The 26,393-nt window shown below is 40.7% G+C and overlaps 1 protein-coding gene across 4 annotated transcripts in view; it reads right to left on the bottom strand.

Moving 5' to 3' along the window:
- Positions 1-26,393, bottom strand: part of clcn5b (chloride channel, voltage-sensitive 5b) — a 51,167-nt gene that overhangs the window by 12,985 nt on the left and 11,789 nt on the right. For all 4 annotated transcript variants that reach the window (XM_030753661.1, XM_030753662.1, XM_030753659.1 and 1 more), the window contains exons 3-12: positions 14,439-14,614; positions 13,717-13,816; positions 12,105-12,292; positions 11,638-11,760; positions 7,917-8,123; positions 6,973-7,053; positions 5,624-5,858; positions 5,369-5,544; positions 5,053-5,181; positions 4,316-4,502 (exon numbers count right to left, since the gene is read on the bottom strand). In XM_030753661.1, the coding sequence (XP_030609521.1) occupies positions 4,316-4,502; positions 5,053-5,181; positions 5,369-5,544; positions 5,624-5,858; positions 6,973-7,053; positions 7,917-8,123; positions 11,638-11,760; positions 12,105-12,292; positions 13,717-13,816; positions 14,439-14,614 (1,602 nt within the window). The remainder of the gene's footprint in view (positions 1-4,315; positions 4,503-5,052; positions 5,182-5,368; positions 5,545-5,623; positions 5,859-6,972; positions 7,054-7,916; positions 8,124-11,637; positions 11,761-12,104; positions 12,293-13,716; positions 13,817-14,438; positions 14,615-26,393) is intronic.

The raw sequence follows: 26,393 nt of genomic DNA, 5'->3' as shown, positions 1-26,393 counted from the left end.
TTTACAGACTGCACTTAGTGACACATGCACACTATATTGCCAAAGTATTCGCTCGTCTGCCTTCACAGAACTTGAGTTCCATCCCATTCTTAATCCATGGGGTTTAATATGATGCTGGCCCACCGTTTGCAGCTATAACAGCTTCAACTCTTCTGGGAAGGTTTTCCACAAGGTTTACCAGTGTTGATGGGAATTTTTGACCATTCTTCCAGAAGCACATTTATGAGGTCAGACACTGATGTTGGACGAGAAGGCCCGGCTCACAGTCTCCGCTCTAATTCATCCCAAAGGTGTTCTGTCAGGTTGAGGTCAGGACTCTGCAGGCCAGTCAAGTTCTTCCACACCAAACTGGCTCATGATGTCTTTATGGTTCTTTCTTTGTGCACTGGTGTGCAGTCATGTTGGAACAGGAAGGGGCCATCCCCAAACTGTTCCCACAAAGTTGGGAGCATGAAATTGTCCCAAATATCTTGGTATGCTGAAGCATTAAGAGTTCCTTTCACTGGAACTAAGGGGCCGAGCTGAACTCCTGAAAAACAACCCCACACCATACTCCCCCCCTGCACCAAACTTTACACTTGGCACAATGCAGTCAGACAAGTACCGTTCTCCTGGCAACCACCAAACACAGACTCATTCATCAGATTGCCAGATGGAGAAGCGTGATTCATCATTCCAGAGAACACGTCTCCACTGCTCTAGAGTCCAGCGGTCACGTGCTTTACGCCACTGCATCTGATTCTTTGCATTGTGCTTGGTGATGTAAGGCTTGGATGCAGCTGCTCAGCTATGGAAACCCACTACATGAAGCTCTCTATGCACTGTTCTTGAGACAATCTGAAGGCCACATGAAGTCTGGGGGTCTGTAACAATGACCTCTGTTTACTATGCACCTCAGCATCTGCTGATCCCAGTCTGTAATTTGCAACTTTGTGACTGAGTTACTGTTGTTCCAAGTCACTTCTTCTTTGTTATAATACCACTAACAGTTGACTGTGGAATATTTAGTAGTGAGGAAATTTCACGACTGGACTCCCTGAGCTCCTGAGAGCGACCCATTCTTTCACAAATGTTTGTAGAAGCAGTCTGCATAGCTAGGTGCTTGGTTTATACACCTTTGGCCACGGAAGTGATTGGAACACCTGAGTTCAATTATTTGGATGGGTGATTGAATACTTTTGGCAATATAGTGAAATTCTGAAAACGGGCGCTCATACATTTCCTTTCATCTCCATATGAAAATATTGCAGTTAACATCAGTTGTTGCAGTCTGAATTCAATTATAACCATCTTCAACCTCAGCTGCAGCCAAACCCCAAAGTGCCACAGTGCTTTTCTTCAAAACAACTCCTATTAAACAGACGCATGCGAAAGACTTTATTATGACTGTTGTATATCCATTTTTATTGGTTCATTAATATTTTTTGTGGATATGTATCACCAAAATCAAACTTTATTTTTTATTTCAACACCAACAAAAGAATTAGGATTCATAAACAAGTAGTCAGTATTGCCCGGTGCGCCCACTGTTAGCTAGTGGCCATTCAGCCTCCTGTGCTCTATCCAGATAGCTCTCTCACTTTCCAGTAATGTGAACACATCTGAAGCGCGCTAAATGTAAGAAAGGACTCCTGCACTATACGTTCCCACATAGTTCTCCTGAAATGAGGAGAAAAGTACATAATATTCAACAGTTTCAACTACAAAATTTGTCTCATACATACAATATTCCATTAGGGGTTTTTTTGGGTCCACTGATCTTTGTTATTGCCAGACTTCCACATAACCTCATAAACCAAAAAAGCAACTTTACTTAAATTCTAGCAAATGGACTTCCTGCTCCACTATTCCTTTTTGTATACAAAGGGAGATTCGAGCTGCTGTACAGAGACACTAAAATAATACACAAGAAAAACAAAAAACCCCATCATGGACAAAAGTAAATCAAGCATCCAGCCAAGCAGTCTGCCTGTGCAAACATTTGTGAAAGAACAAGTTGTTCTGAAGAGCTCACAGAATTCAAATGGGGTGCTGTAATTGTAACCATTGCAACAAGTCTGTTTGTGAAATTTCTTCCCTCCTACATATCAGCTGCAAGCAATATTATTGCAAAGTGGAAGTGTTTAGGAACCACAGCAGCTCAGCCACCAAGTGTCAAACTATGTAAAGTTGCAGAGCGGGGTCACCAGGGGCATCACGCGTGGAAGCCGCCAACACTTCTACAGAGTTTCAAACCTCCTCTGGCTTTAACATCAGCACAAAAACTGGGAGCTGGACGCTTCGTGGCATGGTTTCCATGGCCGAGCAGCTCCTGTAGGTCTAATGTGTGAGTCACCCAGTACAAAAAAATAGGCTAAGGAGATATGAGAGTAAAAATAAATTAAAAGAAAAAAAGATTTAAAATGATAGTGATGTGTAAAAAAAATATATGTATATTTTGATATATAGTAATTTAATATTTACAATTTAAAAGCAAAACATATAGGTAAATTAAAGAGAACAATAAAGCTCACAACAAAGCTCTTTATAATTTTAGACAGAGAATCCCAGCATTCAGACGCTCTCTTAGGAGAAGCATTTAGTAATGCTGGGAAGGAAAAACTCCCTTTTAACAGGAAGAGACCTCTGGCAGGACCAGGCTGAAGGAAGGACAGCCATCTTATTGTGGTGAGAAAATATGAATACTGTTTTCTATCTTGATTTGGTTCAGAGTATTGGACATTATGTTCCAGCGTTATACTGCATAATGACTAAAAGCAGCATCCCATGTTTTTTAATTTCAACTTTGGAACCTTGGATGTCCAGTAGTTTTACATTGCTACACCATATCGGAAATGTATTTAGTGCCAGCACCATGTAGAGGCTTAATAATAAGAAATGAAGCTTTAAAATAAATAATTTTCTTACTGTCAACCAACACAGATCTAAGAAATGGGGTGATGTTGGCTGCCTTTTGGTTTTTGTTTGAATTTTTGCAGCTCAAACAACTCCACATAGCAGCTACAATGGCACAATACCACAACAGTGACTTATGGACAAAAATTACAGCAGCACTTGTGAGACTGAGGAGTCAAGAGTGGAGACACATGTGTGTAAATGCTGCTGTACTGTAATACCTATTGTTTTGAGGAAAACACAATGAGATAAAGCACAATGTTGTAAAGGAAATGAAATCTCCTTCACTCTCTCTGGGCTGTCTTAAGCAAGAGAGTTTAAGTATCTTGAGATCTTATTTATGATGGGAAAGTGGAGCATGATTTGGACCAGCGGATTAGTGGGGCATCAGGAGTAATGTGGGTGTTGTATCTATGTCCCAAACCCCACTTATTGATATGAAATACAGATACTGACCGATACAGTAAGATCACAAATATATGCAGCTGAAAGTCGTTTCCTTGTTAGGGTGTCTGAGCTCATCCTTAGAGACATCTGATGGGATCTTGGAAAAGAACCACTTCTCCTACATGTACAAAGGAGCCATTTGAGGTGATTTGGGCATTTGATTAGGATGCTTCCTGGGCACGTCCCTTCAGAGATTTTCCAAACATCTCCAATTGGGGGGAGACCCAGAACCCACTGGAGAGACTATATATTTCCTCTGGCCTGGGAACAACTTGGGATCCTCCAGGAGAAACTGGAAAGTGTATCTGGGGAGAATGTTGCCTGGAACACCCTGCTTAGCCTACTGCCACCATGACCCGACTTCAGATAAACAAACGACAATGAATGGATAGATGCACGGATTTAGGTTACAGTAAATCCATGCATCTATCCAGTATGTTGCACCAGTTCACAACAGCAGTGACTGCTGTTGTGAACTGGTGCAACATAAATAAAGCTGCATTCAGTTGATAGCATATTTTTAAACAGTATATTATAAGCATAAATGTGATTACTTACAGACCATTCTATAACTGGATAGTCAAAGTCAAAGATAAAGATTAATGTAATGGCTTCCTCTTCTGAGTCTGGACCAAGTATTCCAGGTGTCTCTCGGCCCCCCCCATGTCCAGCTGCTTTGTATGCATCCCAACACATTTCCATGTCAAACTAAAAATGTAACCACAATCCTGCTGTATTGTTCCATGTTCAACAACTGCCTGATACCAAAGTTCACCGTGCCTCTGAGGCTTCACCAGCACCGTTTACATTTGTCTGACCAGTATTTTCTGTCAACGTCTTGACAATGACAGAAAATACTGGACAATATCCTGACAATATCCTTCTAAACCTTCCACTTAGCCACACAGCTTTTAAATATTTTAAATCAAGCAAACACTTAGGGAACAAGGGTTAACCAATATCCATGCCTCACCCAAACAAGCGGCAGCTCCGACCATGGCGTAAAGCCCTGGCATGATGCATTCTGCTTCCGCTGAACACCACCCTTTAAAGATAACCGAGTCGCGGTTGTGGTGGGCCAGCTGCTCCATGCCAATACCCAGCAGCCTGCCGGCTATGGCTCCAACTGCCATGCTGGGGATGAAGAGACCAGAGGGAACCTGTATAGACAGAGAGGAAGAAGAACCAAGTTAAACAGAGCCTTATAGAAATCTCTGTGCATCTAATAATCATTTTTGTGGTGGTTCTTAATAACTGTGTGTACGTGTGTGTGTGTATGTATATATGCATATACATATACACGCACATACATATTATCCATCCGCTTCCGCTCATCCTATTCAGGGTCGCGGGGCGGCTGGAGCCTATCCCAGCTGTCATAGGGCGAGAGGCAGGGTACACCCTGTACAGGTCACCAGCCTGTCGCAGGGCCAACACAGAGAGACCGACAACCATTCACGCTCTCATTCACACCTATGGGCAATTTAGTGTAGCCAATTAACCTAACCCCAGTAAGTGCATGTCTTTGGAATGTGGGAGGAAAGCGGAGTACCCGGAGGAAACCCACACAAGCACGGGGAGAACATGCAAACTCCGCACAGAGAAAGGGAAAGGCCTGGGCCAAGGTGGAATCGAACTGCATGAGCCATATTTTTTATTTTTATACACACACACACACACACACAGAGCACTGAGTGTCTCCTCACAAACCTTCATGCCGAATGTAATCACAGTGATCATCATCTTGAACACTAAGGCCAGGGCCAGCTGCCACAGGGCTGTGTGAAGGCCTGGTCCTGCAAGGCTGTTATCTACACCTGGTTCTGACATGTTGGCTTGCTGCAAGTATGAGGAGAAGGAATATACACAAAGAGACAGAAAGAGGAAAAAGAACAAAAAATATATTAGATGGCTTGGCGAGGTTAAATTTTAATGTGAAAAAAACCACAGCAACTAAGTTAAATTGCTGTCCCATTGCACCAACTCCAAATACATTCTACTCTCACTCAGTGATTTATCAACTGACCTGTTTGTAGCTGCACAGCTGAGAGGAGTCGAGCATGGAGCAGTCATTGAACAGCTCAGAGATGAGCTCAGATCCGCTCATCCTAGTGTAACTGTTTGGGTAGGCGAGCACGGCGGTCAGCATGGCGACCACCAGGACCTCAATAATGGGGTAGTGACCCAGACGGGTGGTTTTACCTGGCAGTTGCAGGGAGAAGCCGTTTAATGGGAGTCAGACACAAAGAAAGAAATAAGTGCCCATGTCACTACTACTCACGCTTCCTGCACCAAGCAATGTTAGCCTTGATAAACAGCGCCCCCCAGAGGCCTCCAAAGATCCCCAGCAGGATGAAAGGGGCCAGCTCGATCAGGTGCCACGGGGTGTGAAACTCCACGTAGAACAGCACCAAGCGGCTGTTCCCAAACGGGTTGATGGAGCGCAGAGTGAAGGCTGCCACCAGAGCAGCGAAGAATGAACGCCACAGAGTCTTCAGGGGGAAGTAATAACTCACCTGGAGGAGAGAGAGGTGGACACAGAGCTGCAGACTGAATGGGAAACAAAACTCCTAAGGTAAATACATATAAAAAATAGACTGAAAATAAAAAGAAACTAAAAAAATGAAACTGTGTTTTTACAAATCTGACTAAAAAAAATAAAGAAATTTCCTGTATATTTTTAAAAATTTTATCTTTTCCAATTCTGTTACAATTGTCAACACAGCCAGCCTGAGGCGGCTTTGGTGCTTCTGTTTATATGAGACTCAAATATCTGTGATATTATGTTGTTTTATTGCACTGCTATGAACTTCAAACAAATACCAGCCATACAGTATAAATAAGAACAAAAACTAGCACTGAAACTAAACATCTTTAAACAATAAAAACTAAAATGAAACAAAGTAAATGCGCTCTGGAAACCAAATTAAATAAAACTGAATTAAAAATAACCATTCCAAACTAAATGAAATTGGAAAAAAAAAAAATTCTTAAAAAACTGTAATAACTGTAGTAAGTCTTAGTGATTCTTTGATATAGACAGAAAAGATCTCAGCGTGGTGCCATAGAAAGTGCGATCAAAAACAGGACTGACAATTAAATTAATTTTTTTTTACATTTATAATTAACATGCGTGAAATGCACATGTACTGGCCTATCACTGCAAAGCCAACACTGAGCTAATAGTTTTCATTACATTATTTTATATTATAAACAAAACTGTGGTTTGTCAGCTCAGTGAAGGGTAGGCAGACTGAATTCACTCTATAATTAAAAACACTGGTCATTTTCACTGTTGTGGGGGCCACTATCCTTATTCCAAAACTGCTCAGGGTGTTTCTGCTGAAGATGGATTTGAAAGCTGCCAAAAAGGCATTCACTTCCCAAATTATGACTGCAAACAATTCTACACAGTTTATGTCCCACTTTAGATATTGTTCTGACACGGGAACAAAGGTGTCTTTGTGATAACGAAATCACTTTTTTGCCACAAGTGTGTGGTGTTTCATTACAGGGGATTTTAGGCCTCACACTTCCCAACATTAGCCGATATTACCCAATAGGCCTATACAGAAGATCTGCAGACAAATGCAAACTGGAAGCAGAAAATGGTTCATGAGGATCACCCACCTCCTCCAGACTGAACAGGACTCCTCCTATCGGAGCTCCAAAAGCCACCGATACACCCACTGCTGCTGCCGCTGATAACACCTACATGCAGAAACAAAACGAGGAAATGAACTAAAGAAGAATTAATAAAAAAAAAAAAACTCTCTACACCTTCACTGTGTTCATAAACCTTTTCCTCCTGCCTGGCGACTCCATCTCCAATATCCTTTGGCCAATGTATCCACTATCCCTCCTCTGCACCTGTCCTAACCATCTCAGCCTTGCCTTTCAAACATTGTCAAGCTTCAATAGAAAGGGTCAAAAGTTTCAATATGGATGTGCCTTTTTTATTTCTGTGGTTTATGGCTAACACCACCAGAGGGAAAAAAAAACCGCTTTAGCCACAAACAATTTTCTTAATTTTTTTTTTTTTTATTATTAATTGATTCATTTTTAAAATATGATAATGACAAGGAAAATGAGAAAAAAAATAGAACATTTTTATTCTGGAGAAACTTTAACCAGAAATTGTTTGGCTTTTTTCTAAGAATTCGTTATCTTCAATCAATTTCAATCAAGATTATTTTAAAAAATTAAAAAAAAAAAAAAAGTCTTCTGGACTTTTTCTTTGTCTCCTTTAAAGGGACCGCTCAACCCCCAAATCTAATTTACACTCTTTTTCTCTTTTGGGCCTTTAGTTCTATTTACCCATCTAAAATTATTTGGTTGATTTGCCCAGTTTTAGAAACAGTGCTTGTAGGAAGGTCTGCTTTCTCTTAAATATAATGAAAGTAAAGGCTACTTTCTTTGCGGAAAACCAAGCACACACACACACAAACCAAAAAATGTGTAAATTTTGGGTTGAACTGCCTTTTTAAGACTTACAGAATTAGCCAGTGTGGTTTAAAATGTCATTTGTAAGTTAACTTTTCATGCAACAGACTATCAGCATCACCTCTGCTTACCTCTCTTCTCTTGGACTCATTCTTGCAGTACTTTGTGAACAGGTGACAGAGTATATTAGCACAGCAGCAGGCGACGTGGACCAGAGGGCCCTCCTTCCCTAAACTGAGCCCAGAGGAGACAGCTAAGACCAGGGTGATGGTCTTGATGATCAGGGTCCACTTCCCCAGGTAGCCTCGGATGATGAACCCACTGAGTATGGTTTTGATCTGAAGGAGACGGAGATGAAAGTGAGCGGGTTTGTTTGCATGTGTGTGGAGAGGATGAGGATGTGTTTATGTTAGGGAGGGATCCGTTTAGATACGCCTGTCTGAGTGCATAACCGTGAGAAAGCGAGTGTAAACACTGAAGGAGGGCCGGGGACAGAAATGAGGTTTGTGTTTTGATATTTTTCTTTCAAATAAGTGGTTAATCTCTCATGCGTGGTCCTGCTGACCTTTGAAAGGTGAGACTGTTAGGAAAAAACAATTCAAGTTCCACAAATTTAAACAGAGCTCTTCAAATGAGAGCAGCAGTGACAGGGATAATGTTTCTAACTGCAGGAAACAAATCAGTGAGGAAATGTTTGGCTTTCCAGAGTGTAAGCAAATCTTTGGCTTTTCACCTCCTCAGAAATGAAGAGTGAAAGAAACAGAGCGAACGGGAGAGTAAACGCTGGCAGACGGTCAAAACAGAGCTGGATGTAAATAAATCAATGTGAATGGATGCTGTGAAGGGAAAAAAAAAATGATAAAACTGAAGGATTAGGGGGAAATAGGAGAAGCAGAACTAATTTACCTGATGCTTATTAAAATTAAATAGAGAAAAAAGAAAAAAAAAAAAAGTAAATATGAGAACCATTCAGCTGAGCAGTGTTTTACAGACTTCTTACATGTTTCTCTGATAGAGTCAGGGGGTTAAAGTGGGCCACAATGATCCAAAACTGCCTTCTGGCCCCTTCAATTAATGACTAATTAAATCTGATAAGCAGGTTAATGCATATTACTGTGGAATGAGTTCATTTTTCCACATGCTTCCAGCTGATGCCATGGAGATATATGCTCAGCAACAAGAAAATAATGATATCTGATGGCCCACTCACGCGTTCTATACGTCCCTTTTTTTCCCTTCTCATCCCTGTGATGCGTTCATGGTACAAACGTACATAAAGCTATGGTAGCTATACTCAGCATCTAATCAGCAAACACACAAAGTATTCAGGTGCAGTTCGTCACACAGTGTGTCTGTGAGATAAATGTACAGTTACTGTTTCACAGGGAGAGAAAAAAAAATGTTTAATGTGCGACACTGAGATGGAAAAATGATGAAATTTTAAAGACTGGAAATGTCATGTAATGTCTTCAGAGACTGGATCTACACGGTGTGTTGCTGAATTAAGCTTTTGTGAAACATCTTGCAAAACTAAGTGAAGCACATTAATTTTGTGTAATTCAAAGGCTGCATGAAAATATCTACTAGTTCAGGCTAAACTGGTCAGTTTGCAGTACTGTGGAGAGGTTTACAGTGATGCACTTTGTTGGACTGGTCAGCGTATTTCTTGTTGAATTCAGTTGGCTTAGTCCACAAAGAGCTGTGAATATCAGAGTAGCAGCTGAACACACAGAAAAATCTACTGGAGATCCCAAAACCCTACCCTGTGTGTGTGTGTCTGTTTCCTTTCTTCTGGGGATTGATTGTACCGGCGGCGCCCCTAGTGGCAGCGGGTGCAGACACCCATCTCCCCTATGTTAGTCTCGTCTGTCCTCCTCTTGGATGGTTGTTCTGAACGAAATTTCATTGTATGTATAATGACAACAAAGTTCTATTCTATTCTATTCAAAACTAATTATTCGGTGACTTCAAAGTAAGCATTTCTTTTCCCCACGCTGCACTGCTACACCCAGTCTTAGAATTTCTCCACCTGCCAAATCCCACTTTAACCCCTGGACAACATTTCACAAGTTTCAAAGAGTTTTATTAGCTAATAAATCAAATTTATGCAGAGTCAGTGTTTACAATGTTGACCCTTCTTCATAAGTTCTGCAGTTCTCTGCCATGATGGAAATCAGCTTCTAGGCCAAATCCTTATTGATAGCTGTCCATTCCTGCTTTATCAGTGCACCAAGTTGATCACCGTTTGTGGGCATCTTTAATATGATCTTTCATTAAAAAGCAGGTGGGCAAGCAGAAGCCCACAAACTGTGACGGTTGTGGAGCACTGACGAGGCAGGAACGAGCAGGATTTGGTATCCAGCATGCCAGAGAGAACTTATGAGGAAGGGTCAGCACTGTAAACACTGACTCTTGGCATAAATTTGATTTATTTGCCAATAAAAGTCTCTGAAACGCATGAAATTCTTATGCTTATTCTTCACTATAGCACAGAAACATAAAGAAAAAAATAAAACATCAAGCGGCAATGTGTATGAAATACAAAACTTTTGCCTCTGCCAAAACTTTTGACCATGACTGATCAGGGATTCAAACACAAGGTCCACAGAAAGGAATCTGAGCTGTTAATGGTTTCATCTGAGCCAGAGGTCTGAATCATCCTCATTTTTACAGCTCTCTAACCAACAATGATACTACCCAGAGCCTGTCACACTACACCGAAGTGAGTAAAAGATAAATCATTACAGATCGTTACATAACAGGAAATCAGTTGTTTGAAATGTGAAAATCATCTGCAGTCTACCCACTTCACACAATCATCACACAAGTTGAAAAGTAAGTATTTCGTTTGTGTTTTTGTTTCACTGTGTTGCTCAGCTTTACGTTCCAAATTAAGTTCTGACATGTGAGATTCAGGCAACACTGTGGCACAGTGGTTAGCCTCACAGCAAGAAGGAACTGGGTTCGAATCTGCCAGGTGGCCTTTCTGTGTGGAGTTTGCATGTTCTTCCCGAATCTGTGTGGGTTCTCTCTGAGTACTCTGGTTTCCTCCCACAGTCCAAAGACATACAGTTAGTGGAGTTAGGTTAACTGGTAATTCTAAATTGCCCATAAGTGCGAATGTGTGTGTTTGTGTGTCTGTCTCTCTGTGTTAGCCCTGCTGGGGGATAAGCAGAGGAAAATGAATGGATGGATATAAGATGCGTTCAGGTTTTATTAAATAAAAAAAAAAAAAAAAAAAAACAGGTTAGAAAATGAATAAAAATGTTTTCTTCATTAGTTAAAATTTTTTTTTAAGTTCCATGACATTTTTAAATGAAATTACAAATTCCGTCAAAAGTCTTTTGGAATTTCAAAAGGACATTTTAATAAAGAAATCTGATTTTGGAGGCAGCCCCAATTAATTTTATCATGTAGAATTAATTGCAGTATCTACAAGGCCCACAAGGGGGCGGAGAACCACGCTTTAGAAATTGCTGCTATAGATGAACCATTAAATATGACAGAAAGTCATGTTTTGGTTTTTTTTGGTTTGTTTTTTTTAACACTGGGTCCACAGCAAAAAAAAAAAAAAAAAAAAAAAAAAAAATGTGAGTATGATCAAAGTTTGGGACAAAGGGAAAATAAGCTACCTCAACCTTTTCTGTAATTTTACAAATCCATGTGAGGTTAAGGAGCTGTGGGTGATGGGTGTGTAATGTAGGAAAGCTGACAGCTGTTATTTGCCTGCTCTTCACTTTTATTCTTGGATGTTTTATCAAATATGAACATTTTCAGAATGTACTTCTTTAAACTGAAGAATCATTTTGAGGTGTTTTCGTTTTAACCTTATCCTTTGGAGCGCAGTCTCACCTCTGGTATTCCTGATCCGCATGCATACGGGGCGAAGGCTCTGACCAGTATGACGGCCAAGAAGGAGAAGATCAGAGCCCAAAATATGTACATCATGTAGTTCACTACGTAGGCAAACGCACCCTGCAAGGTCACACACACACAAACACACACACAGGCATGTGAATTCTCAAAAATTAATGCTACAAAACATAAGCAAATGAGCAGTGATTGATTTCGTTGACATCCTGGAGTATTAGTAGTATAAATTTTGTATCATGACAGCTTCCAACCAGTAGATGGAACCACAGCAGCATTGAAACTTCATGAATAACCAACAAATCTCAAACAGTGAGAGTCAAACTCGTGGCTTGGGATAACACTTCATTCACACACTTGTAGTCAAGGATTTGAAAACAGGCCTGAGAAGGGTTCGCTGCTAAATGTAAATTTCATGGATCAAAGTGGCACTGAAAGCATTCTCCTACCTCTGAGGTTCCCGTTATGAGCTCGGCCCAGCTCTTCCACTGTGGACACCGGTCCCTCTCCTGGAACGTGGTCTCATTAGACAACCAGCAGCAGTGCTCATGGTTGAACCAGAAACCTTGGAGACACACGCCGCCTTTCATGTCCGTCATCCAGTGGGCTGAGATGTCGATGCCGCCGGCCACAGCACCTTAAGAGAGGGACAAGTTGAGGACAACAACAAGAAGGGAAATCTGACTTATTCAAAGACAAAGGGAAGATTATTTTATGTAGTTCTTTCTACCCATACGGCTGAAGAAGTGTTAATAACGTGAAGACGCAGCTCGACTTCTTACTGGTTTTAGCAGACGGTATCACTGCAACCTACATCTGGCTTCTCTCCACGTGTTACGATTCATTTGCACATCTGGGCACAAATGCTGACCCCATATTATTCTCACACGAGGCCCTTGACTTTGGAACGACCTGCCTGAGAAGATAAGGCAACATCCCTGACCTCCTTTAAACCACTTCTTAAACCCACTTTTATAGCCTTGTTTTTATGTGCTAGCAATATAGTTGATGTTGTCTTTTATTGTCTGGTTATTATATTATATATAAAACGGTTTTTCACTGATTTGGCTGCAGTTTCTAAACAGAGCTTAAATCATGTCTCCTGCACAAAGTTATGATATGAAGTTCTGATAATTAAAAATGTTTTTTTTTTTGGGGGGGGGGGGGGGCAAATTAAAAAGCATCAAATTTCAACAGACCCTTATCTATTTCTATGGCCTGTAACTCAGAAAATATTCACAGTATGAAGACAGAATTTTGCAACACTTCAATAAATTATTGCACAATAACTGAGGAACTCACTGACTTTTCATGGATTGTCCCAATTTATTGTCACAGTCGTGTTTTTCTTTGTCGTTTTAACTATCTCAGCTTTAATTGAATTGTCTCTGTCTTGTTCGGGTCCAGCGTTTGGCTTTCAGTTTGGATTCAGCCTCTGAGTTCTGCTCTGTTCACTCTGCGCTACATAGATAAGGTTTCTGAGTACGATCAAATGGATCATTGTGTTCTGAGAAATGAACTTTTCAGGCCACCAGGTGGACAAAAAGATTATGTGCCAGACTTTTAAACAACATAATGAATATTCATTTTCTCTATAAATGTGTCAGCCTGCTTATTTTCAGGGCTGTGCTTGTGCTACATTGTGGCTCTACACCTGCTGTCTGTGCCCACATGGGAATTAACTTTCAGCTGATGCAGGCAGCAATGAAACAGGAGACGTATGAGCAAGTACGAACACTGCCTTTGTGTGTTTATAGTAATAATAGTAAGTAATAGTATAGTAATAATAATATAGTAATAACAGTATAGTATAGAAGAGTATACTAGAGGTACAGTCTATCTACAAGCCATCTATTTAAATAGTGCATTTGCATCTGTAGCATATAAAGAATTAGCATACTACATACTACAGTGTGTACCTTCATCAGAATTCACTGCATTTGGAGTTAGCCTAAACCAAACTCTCTGTTATTGAAGAGGGCTGTGGTGATATCAACAGATATTTACTTGCTTGAGACAATAAAGCAAATGTAAGTATGTGAGAATGAGCGTGAGCAGTACCTGCCATCAGTCCCACCAGCAGCATGAGCAGCCACCCTGAGAAGGCATCACTGATTCTGCGCAGCAGAGCCATAGTTGACTGTCTGCTCTTATTGGTGATCTGGATGAGCGGAGACATGAAAGGAATGATATGAGAAAGTGAGAATTTTCCTCCATATCCTGCAATATATTATATGTTATAGTAGTTTCAGTGACACAGAGACATCATAAAACTACACAACTGGTCTAGAAAATATGAGTAATATTTATGTACATTTATCTCAGATATTGTACTGCATGCTGTTTTTTTTTTCATGTTTGACACTATTCTGATTTTTTGAGTTCATGTGCTGCTATAATGACGTGTCATATACATAAGGTTGAAGTCCAATACCCAGCACTACTTCAGAAGCTATATAACCTCGATCATCCCTGTTTCTACATCAGAAAGTGTGGAGACACATCTACAACCCACACAAGATTTCAGTAACAGCAAATGTATCTCCCAGGTTACACATAGTGGGTATTTTCTGTTTAAATACAAATTAAAAGTTTAAGCTTTTACCTCCCTGATATTGAAATGATTTCATCTTGAACTGATACTTGCTTCATTCTCTTCACACCCAGAGAGCACATTCCTCATCTTATTACAGTTATGACAGTCAAATAAGCAGTTATTCATCTTTAAAATAAATTTTTTTTTCCTGTTTTTTTTTTTTTCCCCTAACTTCCTTCCTCCTTACCTCTCTGTGCCTGTCCCGGTCTTTGCTCTTCTCTCTGACCCAGTCAATAGTGTTGAAGTCTTCATAGGTGCCCACTCCAGGCAGTGGGTCCTCCAGCGGATCCACAAGCCTACTGGGGCCGTTACCGTTCATACCGGCTGTTCTGCTACTGCTGCTGTTGTTGTCCTCATAAACCTCTGGGAGGGAGGAAGAGAGAGAGAGAGAGAGAAAGAGAACGCACATTTGAGACGCAGTAACGTCATTACATTCAAACCCCAGCCTCTTCAGTGCTTCCTACAATGTGGTAGCACGAGGTGGCCAGGGTGGTGGGACCATCGCCCGAACCTTTCTGCTTTAGGCTTCGCTGGTGCAGCTGTCACATTATCAGCAGGAGAGGATTTCTAGGACTACAGCAAGATTCAGGTTGACTCAAAATAACACAGATACTTTGGCCTGACTTTCAGATTTTTGGGGACTTATTAGGAAGTTTTTTATTGAAAGAGAAACACTGTTTTTGTCCAAGAAAAACTAACATTATCTTCACTTACTGTGAAAAAAAACTCAGAAACATGTTTTTCCACCTGCCTCCTCAAGGCAAAAGTAGCTGTAACACCACACTTGCTTGCTCTGATATTGTTCTACACCTTTGTTGCATTGCTTCCTGGATTGATGAGTTCTGGAGGCGATGAAATGAGCTATTTTTGTGTGTTGCAGTGATCATACACTGTTATATAAAGCATGGGAACTCCTGCACTGTTTCACCACACATGTGCACCATAAACTATTTGGACATGTGTAAATAAAAAACTAACATCTGGTCTCTTCTTGGCTTGAGGCAAAATCATGTGTGAACTCCCTTTCACTTTACAAGACCAATAGTAAAACTACCATACTGGCAATTTCACTTTAAATGAAGGCTGACAAGTAATACAAAAAAAGTATAGGTGTGCCCGGACAAGAAGAGAGGTCTTGAGAAGATTAAAATGGCAAAGGGTTTATCACACTAGGAGCACAAATTTCATTAAATTTAAAAGTAGTTTTTATCCATCCACACTAACAGAAGAGCAAAGCCATCCTTACACTGGGCCTGTCTGAAACAAGCTGGGTTTCGCACCTTTAACAGATTTGCTGCAGCTTGGCGGGCAATTGGTGAGTGTTTGTAGACCAACGAGCATATTCCATGCAAGTTACCGGCAACTTAAGCAACCTGACAGTGACCAAAGCCATCACAAGGAGGTTTTCAGTGCAGCACTGCATACCACTTTGTGACCTATTTCACCTAGTGACAGCAAGCAACCTCCAACAACCAGTCGCCAACCGGTCAGGGAGCACACAGTTTCCCCAAGTGACATGTGGTTGCCAGGGGGCTGCCAACTGGTCTCTACGCCTATGTGACCGTGAGTGGGGGCCTACGCAAACTTTCATCTCATTGGCTGCCCTTGGCAAAAAGAATGTCTCAACAGTAGGTGGGTGGGGCTTCTGTGTTGAGATGGCCATATTAGGGATATCCTCTCACTGACATAACAGAGAGCCAAGAGTAGAAAAAAGTGTCTGAATAAAGTGTTTAGAGCAGTATGAAATCTTTCATATATACTGACCTCATTACTTGAGAGAAAAAAGATTCTGACATACATTTTATATTGTATAATTATAACATACTTGACAGGCACCACTCAAAATAAGCCCTTTAAATAGTAATTATTAAGTGACTAAATAAAGGTAAATGATAGTCATACCTACTACTACTCTTCTTTTTGCTGGGCCCTTTAGGGGTCACTACAGCAGATCCATCTATCCCTAGCATCCTCCTCTGCATGTCTTCTGTCTCTACATCCATGAATCTCCTCTGAGGTCTTCCTCTTGTCCTCCTGCCTGGCAGCTACATCTTCAATATCCTTGCAAAATATATCCACCATTCCTTTTCTGCATGTCTAAACACTCCCAGCATTTCATCTCTAACTTTGTCTCCAACCTGAGCTCCAACCTGAGCTCTCTCTAATATACTCATTTCTATTCTTGTTCATTTTAGCTCCCAGTGAAAATCTTAACATCTTCAGCTCTGCCTCCTGTCTCCAAACCATACATCACAACAGGTCTCACTACCATCTTGTAAAGCTTCCCTTTCACTCTTGCTGCTATCCTTCTGTCACAAATCACACCTAACACTCATCTCCACCTGCTCCACCCTGCCTGTACGCTCATCTTCACCTCTCCTGTGCACTGTCCATTGCTTTGGATGGTTGAACCCAGGTATTTAAACTCCTCTACCTTCACTAGCTCTACTCCATGCATGTTGACCTTTCCACCTGTCTCCCTCTCATTCACACACACGTATTCGTTTTACTTCTACTGACTTTGATTCCTCACCTCTCCAGACTCTCTTCCACCTGCTCCTTACTCTCACTACAGATCACAGTGTCATCTACAAACATCATGGTCGATGGAGACTCCTGCCTGACCCCATCTGTCAGCCTGTCCACCATCGCTGCAAACAAGAACAGCTTCAGAGCCGATCGCTGATGTAGTCCCACCTCCACGTTGAACTCATCTGTCACTCCTACTGCACACCTCAACACTGTCCCTATCCTCGTACAGTCCACGCCCTACAACACCCTACAAGCAATAATTTGAAATTAATTTGAAAATCTGATTTAGGTGAGAGAATAAGCAGAGAAAGAAAAATTCTAGGAATGAGTGAAAAATATGCTCTTTTTAAAAAACACAAATTTAGAATACACCATAGAAAAAAAAAATAATATATTAAAAATACATACATTTAAGTCTTAAACAAGATTTAAGCTTGAGAGTGACAAGTTTCTTTCTTACAGAAAGAAGCCTCATACATGAGCAGTACTTGTTTTCCAAAAATGAATGTGTCAGCGGCAGCAGAGTTCCTCTTCCTCTCAGACAAAAACATGTAGTGCACAAATGGCACACACACACGCTGGCTTTTAGTAAGAGCTAACAGTGGCTACCCTCATGATTACTGCTGACTCTTGTTACAAAGCAAAGAAAATGGGAAAAACTATACACAAAAGAGCAACAGGAAAAGTGCATTGTAGCCTGGTTCTGTAATATTGATAACGCCATTCTGAGACAATACTGTATTGATGAGAGTCTGAGGGAAAGAAACACAAAAGCTTTCAGATTTGAGTTCAGCGTCATTCTCTCAAGCAGCCCAAAACAAAAGAGCCTGAGTACGTGGCAGCGTCTGCACTACAGACAGCAATCATTGCCAGACGGCAGCAACCAATCAAAAACAGATTGAGACGGGAAACAGGAAAACACACAGGAAGACCTTTAGATTTAAGCTTTGTGAAGCTATTATGGGCCTAAAACAATAGTCTGAAATTAAAAGTTTTTTGTTTTCAGCTGAGTATTAATGGACAGCACAATATAAATGTAATGACTGTGTGAACAGAGGAGACCCTGTTCTGAGAAGTGAGGACAAAAAAGCACAGGTAATATGACTTCACAACAGTGCTGTGAAGCTGGTTTTCCACAGGTGATCGTGAAGCGTAGCGCAGTGAAATTTCAATGACACGTGCTATAAGGAAACAGCAATGACTGGCCTGAGTCAGCTGAAATCTGCATCATGTTAGGAAAATGTCCTTACGCAACAACACAAAGGGAGCATTTTACACACCTGAGCCGACAGGTTAGACCGGTTTTACATGTCCAGGGTGAATTAGCATAACTGATCTTTTGCGATTCGTGTCTGCGTGACTTACAGCCGTGGCCAAACGTTTTGAGAATGTGAAAATCAGAACTTGTGTCAAAGTTTGCTGAATCTGTTTTTATGATGCCGATTTGCATATACTCCCGAATGTGATGAAGATTGTGCAGATGAATTCCCTCTTTGCCATTAAAATGAATTAAATCCTAAAAAAAAATTAAAATAAAAATTCCACTCCATTTCAGGCCTGCCTCAAAATTACCTGCTGACATCATTTCAGTGATACTCTCGTTAACACAAGTGAGAGTGTTGATGAGGACAAGGCTGGAGATCACTCTGTCACGTTAACTGAGGTCATATAGCAGATCGGATGCTTTACGGGGGGGGAGCAAACTCAATCACAGGACGGGCCAAAATTGAAGACACAGTCTAAGTCACAGGCTGAACAGGATTAACATTTATTGAACATCTAAAACTGAAAATATTTTAATCAGCAATATGAATTTGAATGGCCAGAAAACAGCAAGTTTTTCCTCAACACATTAATTAAAATATAAAAATTACATTTTCCTTCAAAAGTAACATCAGTAAAAATGAGAATATTTCAAGCTGATGAAAATTTGCAATTTTTTTCAGGTAAACAGCCCAGTGTGTCCGGTTTATCAGCAAAAAGCGCAGCTGCAAACGCAGCGGTGGAGACCTGCTCTGATTTTTGGCAACATGGAAAGTGGCATAAATTCCCTTTTTGCATCTGTGCCTCTCGCAGCAGCTTTACTTGAAAAGCTTTCACTGCGTCATACATGTGTGTAATCACGGGGTCCCGTCCCTGAAGCTGCAGGTTTAACACATTAAGATGCTTCATTATGTTGCAGAGAAAGGCCGACTCACACAGTCACCTTTCATCCCGGAGCCCTGCTGAGACTGTTTCTATGAACTGACAGATTTCCTCAGGCAGCTCATCGTACCTGTGTGATAAGAAATTCAGAGGCTATTTCCTCCAGAAAAGACTGAAACTGCCAGTGATTTATTAAGTTCACTGTCTGTGTTACGGTGCTTATGACGCGTCCTGTCTTCAGGACTTTGCTGCGCACCGTTTCCTGGTGTGTGATGCAGTGATGCACTGTAAAAAGTGATGACCAACTTTTTTATCCACTGATCACAGTATCATTGGCAACGCGGGAAAATGTGTTAGTGCACAGGTCTTGGCCTTTGTAGTATAAGTGGTGCGAGCACCATTTATCCGCAGCCATTATGAAATTATCTCGCGGGCCATAGATAATTATTTGCAGGCCAGATCTGGCCCGCGGGTCTTGAGTTTGACACACGTGCATTAAAAGATGGGTGGTTCTTGAAATCATTGTTCTTCCTCTTTTTACCATGGTAGCCGAGAGACACGTGCAGTCATCATTGCTTTGCATAAACAGGTCATCACAGGCATGGGTATTACTGCTAGTAGGATTACACCTAAATCAACCGGATATCAGATGATCAAGAACTTCAAAGAGAGGTTCAATTCTTGTGAAGAAGGCTTTGGTGCGCCCAAGAAAGTCCAGCAAGTGCCAGGATCATCTCCTAAAGGTGATTCAGCTGTGGGATTGGGGCACCACCAGTGCAGAGCTTGCAGCAATGCAACAGGCAGGTTGTGAGTGCATCTGCACATGCAGTGAGGTGAAGACTTTTGGAGGATGGCCTGGTGGTCAAGAAGGGCAGCAAAGAAGCCGCTTCTCTACAGGAAAATCATCAAGGACAGACAGACTGATCTTCTGCAGAAAGTAAAGGGACTGCTGTGGACTGGGGGAAAGCCATTTTCTCAGCTGAAGCCCCTTTCTCCCATCGTTTTCTAGCATCTGTAAAAATTACTGTCTGGATAAGAAAAGGTGAGTGCTACTGTTGGCATGTGTTATGCCAACAGTAAAGCACCATGAGACCATTCATGTGCAGGGTTGTTTCTCATCCAAGGGAGTGGCCTCACTCACATTTTTGCCTGAGAACACAACCACGAATAAAAGACGGCACCAAAACATCCCCCAGAAACAACTTCTCCCAACCGTCCAACAACATTGTGGTGAAGAACAATACCTTTTCCAGCATGATGGAGCCATAAGGCAAAAGTGATCACTAAGTGGCTCTGGGAACAAAACATCGAAAATTTGGGTCCACGCCCAGCAAACTCCACAGACTTTAATCCCAACGAGAACTTGTGTTCAATCCTCAAGAGGCAGACTGACAAACCAAAACCCACAAATTCTGACAAACTCAAAGCACTGATTATGCAAGAATGGGCTGCAATCAGTCAGGATCTGGCCCAGAAGTTGATTGACAGCATGCCAGAGCAAACTGCAGAGGTCTTGAAAAGGAAGGGGCAAAACTGAAAATAGTGACTCTGCATAAATTTAATGTAACTGTCAATAAAAGCAATTGAAACTTACTTCAGTATACCAAAGATCTAAATACACTGAAGCAGCAAACTTTATACATTAACTTTAACTGTACATGGATGATTTTTGTGTCCAATAACCAAAGGCATATTTCCCCAGTTTGCATAAATTTGCAAGCTCCTGCCAAGAATCCATTCTGCAGGCACTGAAGTGCCTTGCTCACTGGCACAATGACAACACTAGCAAGAGTGAAAGAACTTTTTAAAGGGGAAGAAAAAACAAACTGAATAAAAATGAGAAAAAGAGACCATATAGACACCATCAAGCTTTTCTGTTACAAAACTGTTTCAAGTATTGCTACACATCCTTTTCTATGAGTTTAGAGGCAAGCTGATGGTAATGAAGCCTGTAATATAACCCAGGTGTTACAGCATGGATCGAGTGTGACTGTGGCAATAACCACACTCCATGTAGACCTAGTTTCAGCTGTATTTTACTCTCACTCCTGTCATTAATACAGGAGGGAGCAGGAACAGGCTTCAGTTCTCTGTGACCCTGACAGTGACTGACCGCTAATGTGAAAACAAAAATGAAACCTGGAAACATGTCGCTGGTCATATCCTGCACACGTCCTGCATCCAAGTCTGTCTGACGTCCTTAACACGAGTGGAAATGTAACAATCTGTGTTAAATTGTGTTGCTTTCCAGACACTGAGATTGGGAAACCTCTCAGAATAACTAAATATTCCTTGTTGACAGTTCAGACTTTCAAAATCGTGTGTAAAGCACGACTGAAATGTACTGTGCTTTGACCTGTTCGTGTCCAGCTTTGCACACAAACTTTACAGTGACTCAACTCTTGTTCCCAGATCCTTTCCAGACGGAAACATGAGTTTGTTTCTGTATGAAGATGTTGTGGTTTTGTATCTTCTTCTATGTACACTGACAACATTGACAGCTCTTTTCAGACTGTGCTAGAAGAGGCAGAAGGAGGCACTCACTTGTGTCCCCATTGAAATGCACTGTTACCACCTTTACAGCTTATTATTAGGATTTCTATTTTGTTTAATTAAATTGAAGACTTCTTACTTTTAAATGACCCTTTGGTGTATTATTTTCAGCTTTTAAAATTGCTTATTATTCTCCATTTTAAAGAGAATTAAAAAAAAAAAAAATTGCTTATTATTCTCCATTTTAGGGCAGCACGGTGGCGTAGTGGTTAGCACTGCTGCCTCACAGATAGAATACCATCTGGAAGGCCTGGGTTCGATTCCACCTTGGCCCAGGCCTCTCCCTCTCTCTGTGTGGAGTTTGCATGTTCTCCCCGTGCTTGCGTGGGTTTCCTCCGGGTACTCCGGTTTCCTCCCACATTCCAAAGACATGCACTTACTGGGGTTAGGTTAATTGGCTAATCTAAATTGCCCATAGGTGTGAATGAGAGCATGAATGTGTGTGTGAAAGGTCGTCTGTCCCTCTGTGTTGGCCCTGCAACAGGCTGGCGACCTCTTTAGGGTGTACCCTGCCTCTCGCCCTATGACAGCTGGGATAGGCTCCAGCCCCCCCGCGGCCCTTAACAGGATGTGCGGAAGCGAATGGATGGATGGATTCTCCATTTTATTAAAACTTTTTACCTATATTTACTTTCATTGTATTTTATTTAGATTTTATATTCAGTTTCATTAAATAACATTTTTTATTGTTAACTTTTTATTTAAAATTTCTACATTTATTTTTACTGTTGTATCATACTCAACTTTTGTTGTTGTTTACTTAGATTTGAACTTACTGAGTTCTATGCTGTTTTAATTCAGTTTTTATTTCTCTAAAATTGTTATTTAACATTTTATTTACATTTTTGTGTTTACTTTTATTACAGTATATAATATTCAGTTAATACTAATAATACTCTTTAATTTATTTTCCCTTATTTATTTATTTATTTATTTGTTTGTTTGTTTATTGAGCTCATTTATATTATGTAGTTTTTAATCTTACTGACATTTTTGTCATTTATTTTAAGATCCCCATTAGCTGCAGCAAAGCAGCAGCCATTCTCCCTGGGCTCTCCAAATCGTTACACTTTGAGAGTGAACTACAAAGCATACACAACATATCATTATTACAAAACAAAACACACAAACAACAAAAACAGGTCCTTTCAACTCAAATTATCTCTCATATCAGCATAAGCACTGGTAAAAACATTGACATAACATTTAATTAACCATCATTACTACATTAGTTTATGGAGAAATTTCCCAACGTATCACCTATTATCCTATTGATGATAGTCAAAAATGGACTCAATAAAAGTAATAGACAGCTTAACAATACCAATGCACACCTATTCAGATTGAGTGTAGCAGTAAAGAGCTGAAGACACAAGAGCAAGAAAAGAAACAACCTCACTGACCCTAAAGATTCACACATCGAGACCTGACAGTGTTCGGAGTGCATCTTGGATCAATTACAATGTGAAATAAAAGCACTTACACAGCTGTAAATACACACACACACACACACACACACACACACACACACACACACACACACACACACACACACACACACACACACACACACACACACACTCAGACAGCACAGAAACTACAGCACTCAGCATAATGGGTCGTAAATGGTCTTAATAATTAAACTGAGTGCCATAAAGTTAAAAATGTCAGCCAAAAAAACAAACAAAAAAAAAAAAAAAAGTCAAAAAGATTTATGATTTAACACAAATTTAAGCACTCGGTGTATAAAAAGGAAGACAGGAGACAAAAAAACAGAAAACAACCAGAGAGTAGGTGCAGTGCCCGCGCTGAAGCAGTTCAACTATTGCCTCTGTTAAAGCTCACTCCTTGTTTATGACAGCATGAAAGCAGAGTACACAAGCACTGAAAAGGAAAAAACAAACTCTGAGCTACAAGGAAAACGCCAAGTCACAAACTCACCATTTTCAACCAAATTCTCCTCGTCTAGCGTCGTGGACCAGATCTCCCAGGCCATCTCTCCTTCTCTGCCCCCCCAAACTCCCCAAAGTTTAAATCCACAATTGGTGTGACGACTCAAACGAAATCTTTTCCCTCCTTTGGACTCCAACGGAGCACCCTGAAGGCTGTGGAAGTGAATGATTGGCTAATCCGCCTGGGAAGTATATGATGATTTGCTGAGCTGTTTTTAAAGGTCTGTGAGCTCTAGCTGTTTGACTGAGGCAGATCACGGAGTAAAAATGAGATCACATGTGTTTACAAGGTCCTTCACCTCTTGAATGCTGCGGGACCCTGATAGCTGACGGGAAGAAAGGTTGTGTGGTACACACTGCTGTGAAACAGGGTCAGGCTGTGGGTTACATTTACTCTCTTATTCATCCTGGGAACGCAATCCTTTGGAACATCAGTTGCTGAACAGCTCATGTTCTGATAAGCACCACTGACCTATGCAACAAAACAAAAGCTGTGAAAGAAATTTGAAATTTGAAAAGCAATTTTCCACCTCGGATGGAATGCTTAAAAAAAGTGATAGAAAATCCACCAAATGAATGAATTATTACCAGTTAACTGTTGAACCAGAGATGCCAACAATGCTGTGAACTCAGGAGAACTGTGTTATCTGACTGCTGCACAAAGGAATTACATTTCTATGAGATATACACTATTTAAAGTAGATATAATTTAACCAGACACATTGAAATTTCTCTGACAGCAGTACTGTGCAAAAGTCTGGAACCACCCCCATTTCTTTAAATTTTACTTCCAAGCAGCCAGACTTTGTTAGTTTTTAAAGTGGTCTTGATCAGCAGTTCTCCAGACTTTCTGAAGGTCTTCCAAACTGGACTGGACTTTTTCAGTCCAGTCCTTGTACCTGACCATTTTCAGAGGAATGTTTTTGTTTCTTCAGATCTATGAAGCACAACAAAAGGTACCTAACTCAAGGGACAAACCAGTGTTGTGTCTACACATAACAGACAACTTGGCAAAGAACCAGTTTTAATCTGTATCTTTACACACTTTGTTACTAGCTTTTGTTTCTTTAGTTTAATCTGTAAAAAAATTTCAAAGATAAGGCAGTTTAAAAGCATAAAAACACTGTTTTTGCACCAACAGGGTTATTCCCAAGGAGATATTGGCTAAAACCTTGGGATATTTCAGCATGGTGTGCAGTGTGTCCTTAAAGAATTTGAGAGAGAAAAAAAAAAAAAACATCCCGCAAAGACCTGAGAGATGCATCTGATCCTTCAGTTGATCCATCTACTGTTCACTGAAGCTTCATCAGAAATGGTCTCAGTGGAAAGGTGGGTGTCAGGAAGCATTCTTTGGGAAGGGGAACAGGGAGAAAAGGCTGAGGTGCACCACATTACACGAGAACTGGACTGAAAATCAGTGGCGGCAGGACTGATGGCTATAAATCCAAATGTGAAATTTTTGGTTAAATCCTCGGCAGTATGTACAAAGAAAGTCAGGGGACAACACTACAACACTGAGTGTCTACGGCCATCTGTAAAAGGTGGTGGAGGCTCTGTCATGGATTGGGGCTGCATTCCAACCAGTTGATGTTGGAGATCTTGTCAAAATTGATGGAATTATAAACAGAAAAGAACCATCAGATTTTGATCCACCAGACAATACCATCTGGACAGCCTCTGATTGGCCAGATGGCTTCATTTTTCAGCATGACAATGATCCCAAACACGCTGCCAGTGCAGTAAAAACACACCTGGATAGAAAAGCACACAATGGAACACCATCAGTCATGAATTGGCCTCCCCAGGTCAGGCCTCAACATTAGTGAAGCAGTGTGGGATCATCTTGAAAAGGCAGCCAACATCCAAAGAAGAGCCTTGAATGTCCTTCAAGAAGCCTGGTGAACTGTTCCTGAAGACTACTTAAAGAAATGACAAGAAAGCAGCCTCAGAGAGTTCAGGCTGTGTTGGAGAATAAGGGTGGACACAACAAATACGGACTTTAGAATTAGATGAGAATTGTTAGAATTGTACAAACTCAGTTTTTCCTTATATTTGTATATTTGTATTTCCATGAATGTTTTTACATTTCAAAAAATTGTTGCACCTACTTGCCATGTTACTAGTAATAAAAAATAGCGAAATGAGGGGTGATTTTTGCACAGTGCCATATAAGAAATGTAGGGACTAGACGGCTACAAATACACAGCTTTGTTTTCTTTGAATAACTAAAGGCCAACTATCTAATGTTGCTTAGTGAAAAAAACCTTTGCTTCAAAGATCTGACTTGAAGAACATAAACATTCAATCGTTTTAGATCTTAAAAATGCAAAAAATAAAGAAAATCACCAATTAGGTTCTTGAAATCATCTTCACAGAAGGCAGAAAGCAGTTTTATGGTGAAAGCAAAAAACTAACAAACTAACAAACAAAAATATCACTAGGAGGTTTTTGGAGTAGCACCTTTCACCAATTTCACTCAGCAAGAGCCAGAAACCTCCAGGAACCACTGTCATCCACTTGAATATATGAGAATAATATATGTGAATTGTTCCCCATCAACTGGTGGTCGTATCACATCCAATATGTCGGACAGCTCTGGAGCAATGTGGACATGGTGCCACATGAGAAACTTCAATATATCCTTGATGCATTAATTTGCCACATTTTAGGTTACAAAGTTAGGAAAGCAATATTTAAACAAAGCCTGACATTGTCTTACACAATGACTCCGGTCTGTTCCTCTGATACAGGAAAGCAGCTTAGGCCAAACAAAATAAATAAACTTTTGGTTAGGGTAACGGATTTAAAAGTACAGGTGGGTGGGTAGAAATAAAATTTTATCTTACGCTGATATTTTTTTGGAGGAAAAAGTGGGTAGGGGTAGGGTATTTTCTAAACTCATAGTCTGTTCTGCTTGCCACTGGCAGAGGGGCGACGTGAAGTATTTCAATGACGGAGAA

This window comes from Archocentrus centrarchus, chromosome 18 (assembly GCF_007364275.1).
Source record: "Archocentrus centrarchus isolate MPI-CPG fArcCen1 chromosome 18, fArcCen1, whole genome shotgun sequence".
In the NCBI taxonomy this organism is placed as follows: domain Eukaryota; kingdom Metazoa; phylum Chordata; class Actinopteri; order Cichliformes; family Cichlidae; genus Archocentrus; species Archocentrus centrarchus.
The sequence above is the reverse complement of the archived record's forward strand: the minus strand, read 5'-3'. Positions and strand labels throughout refer to the sequence as shown.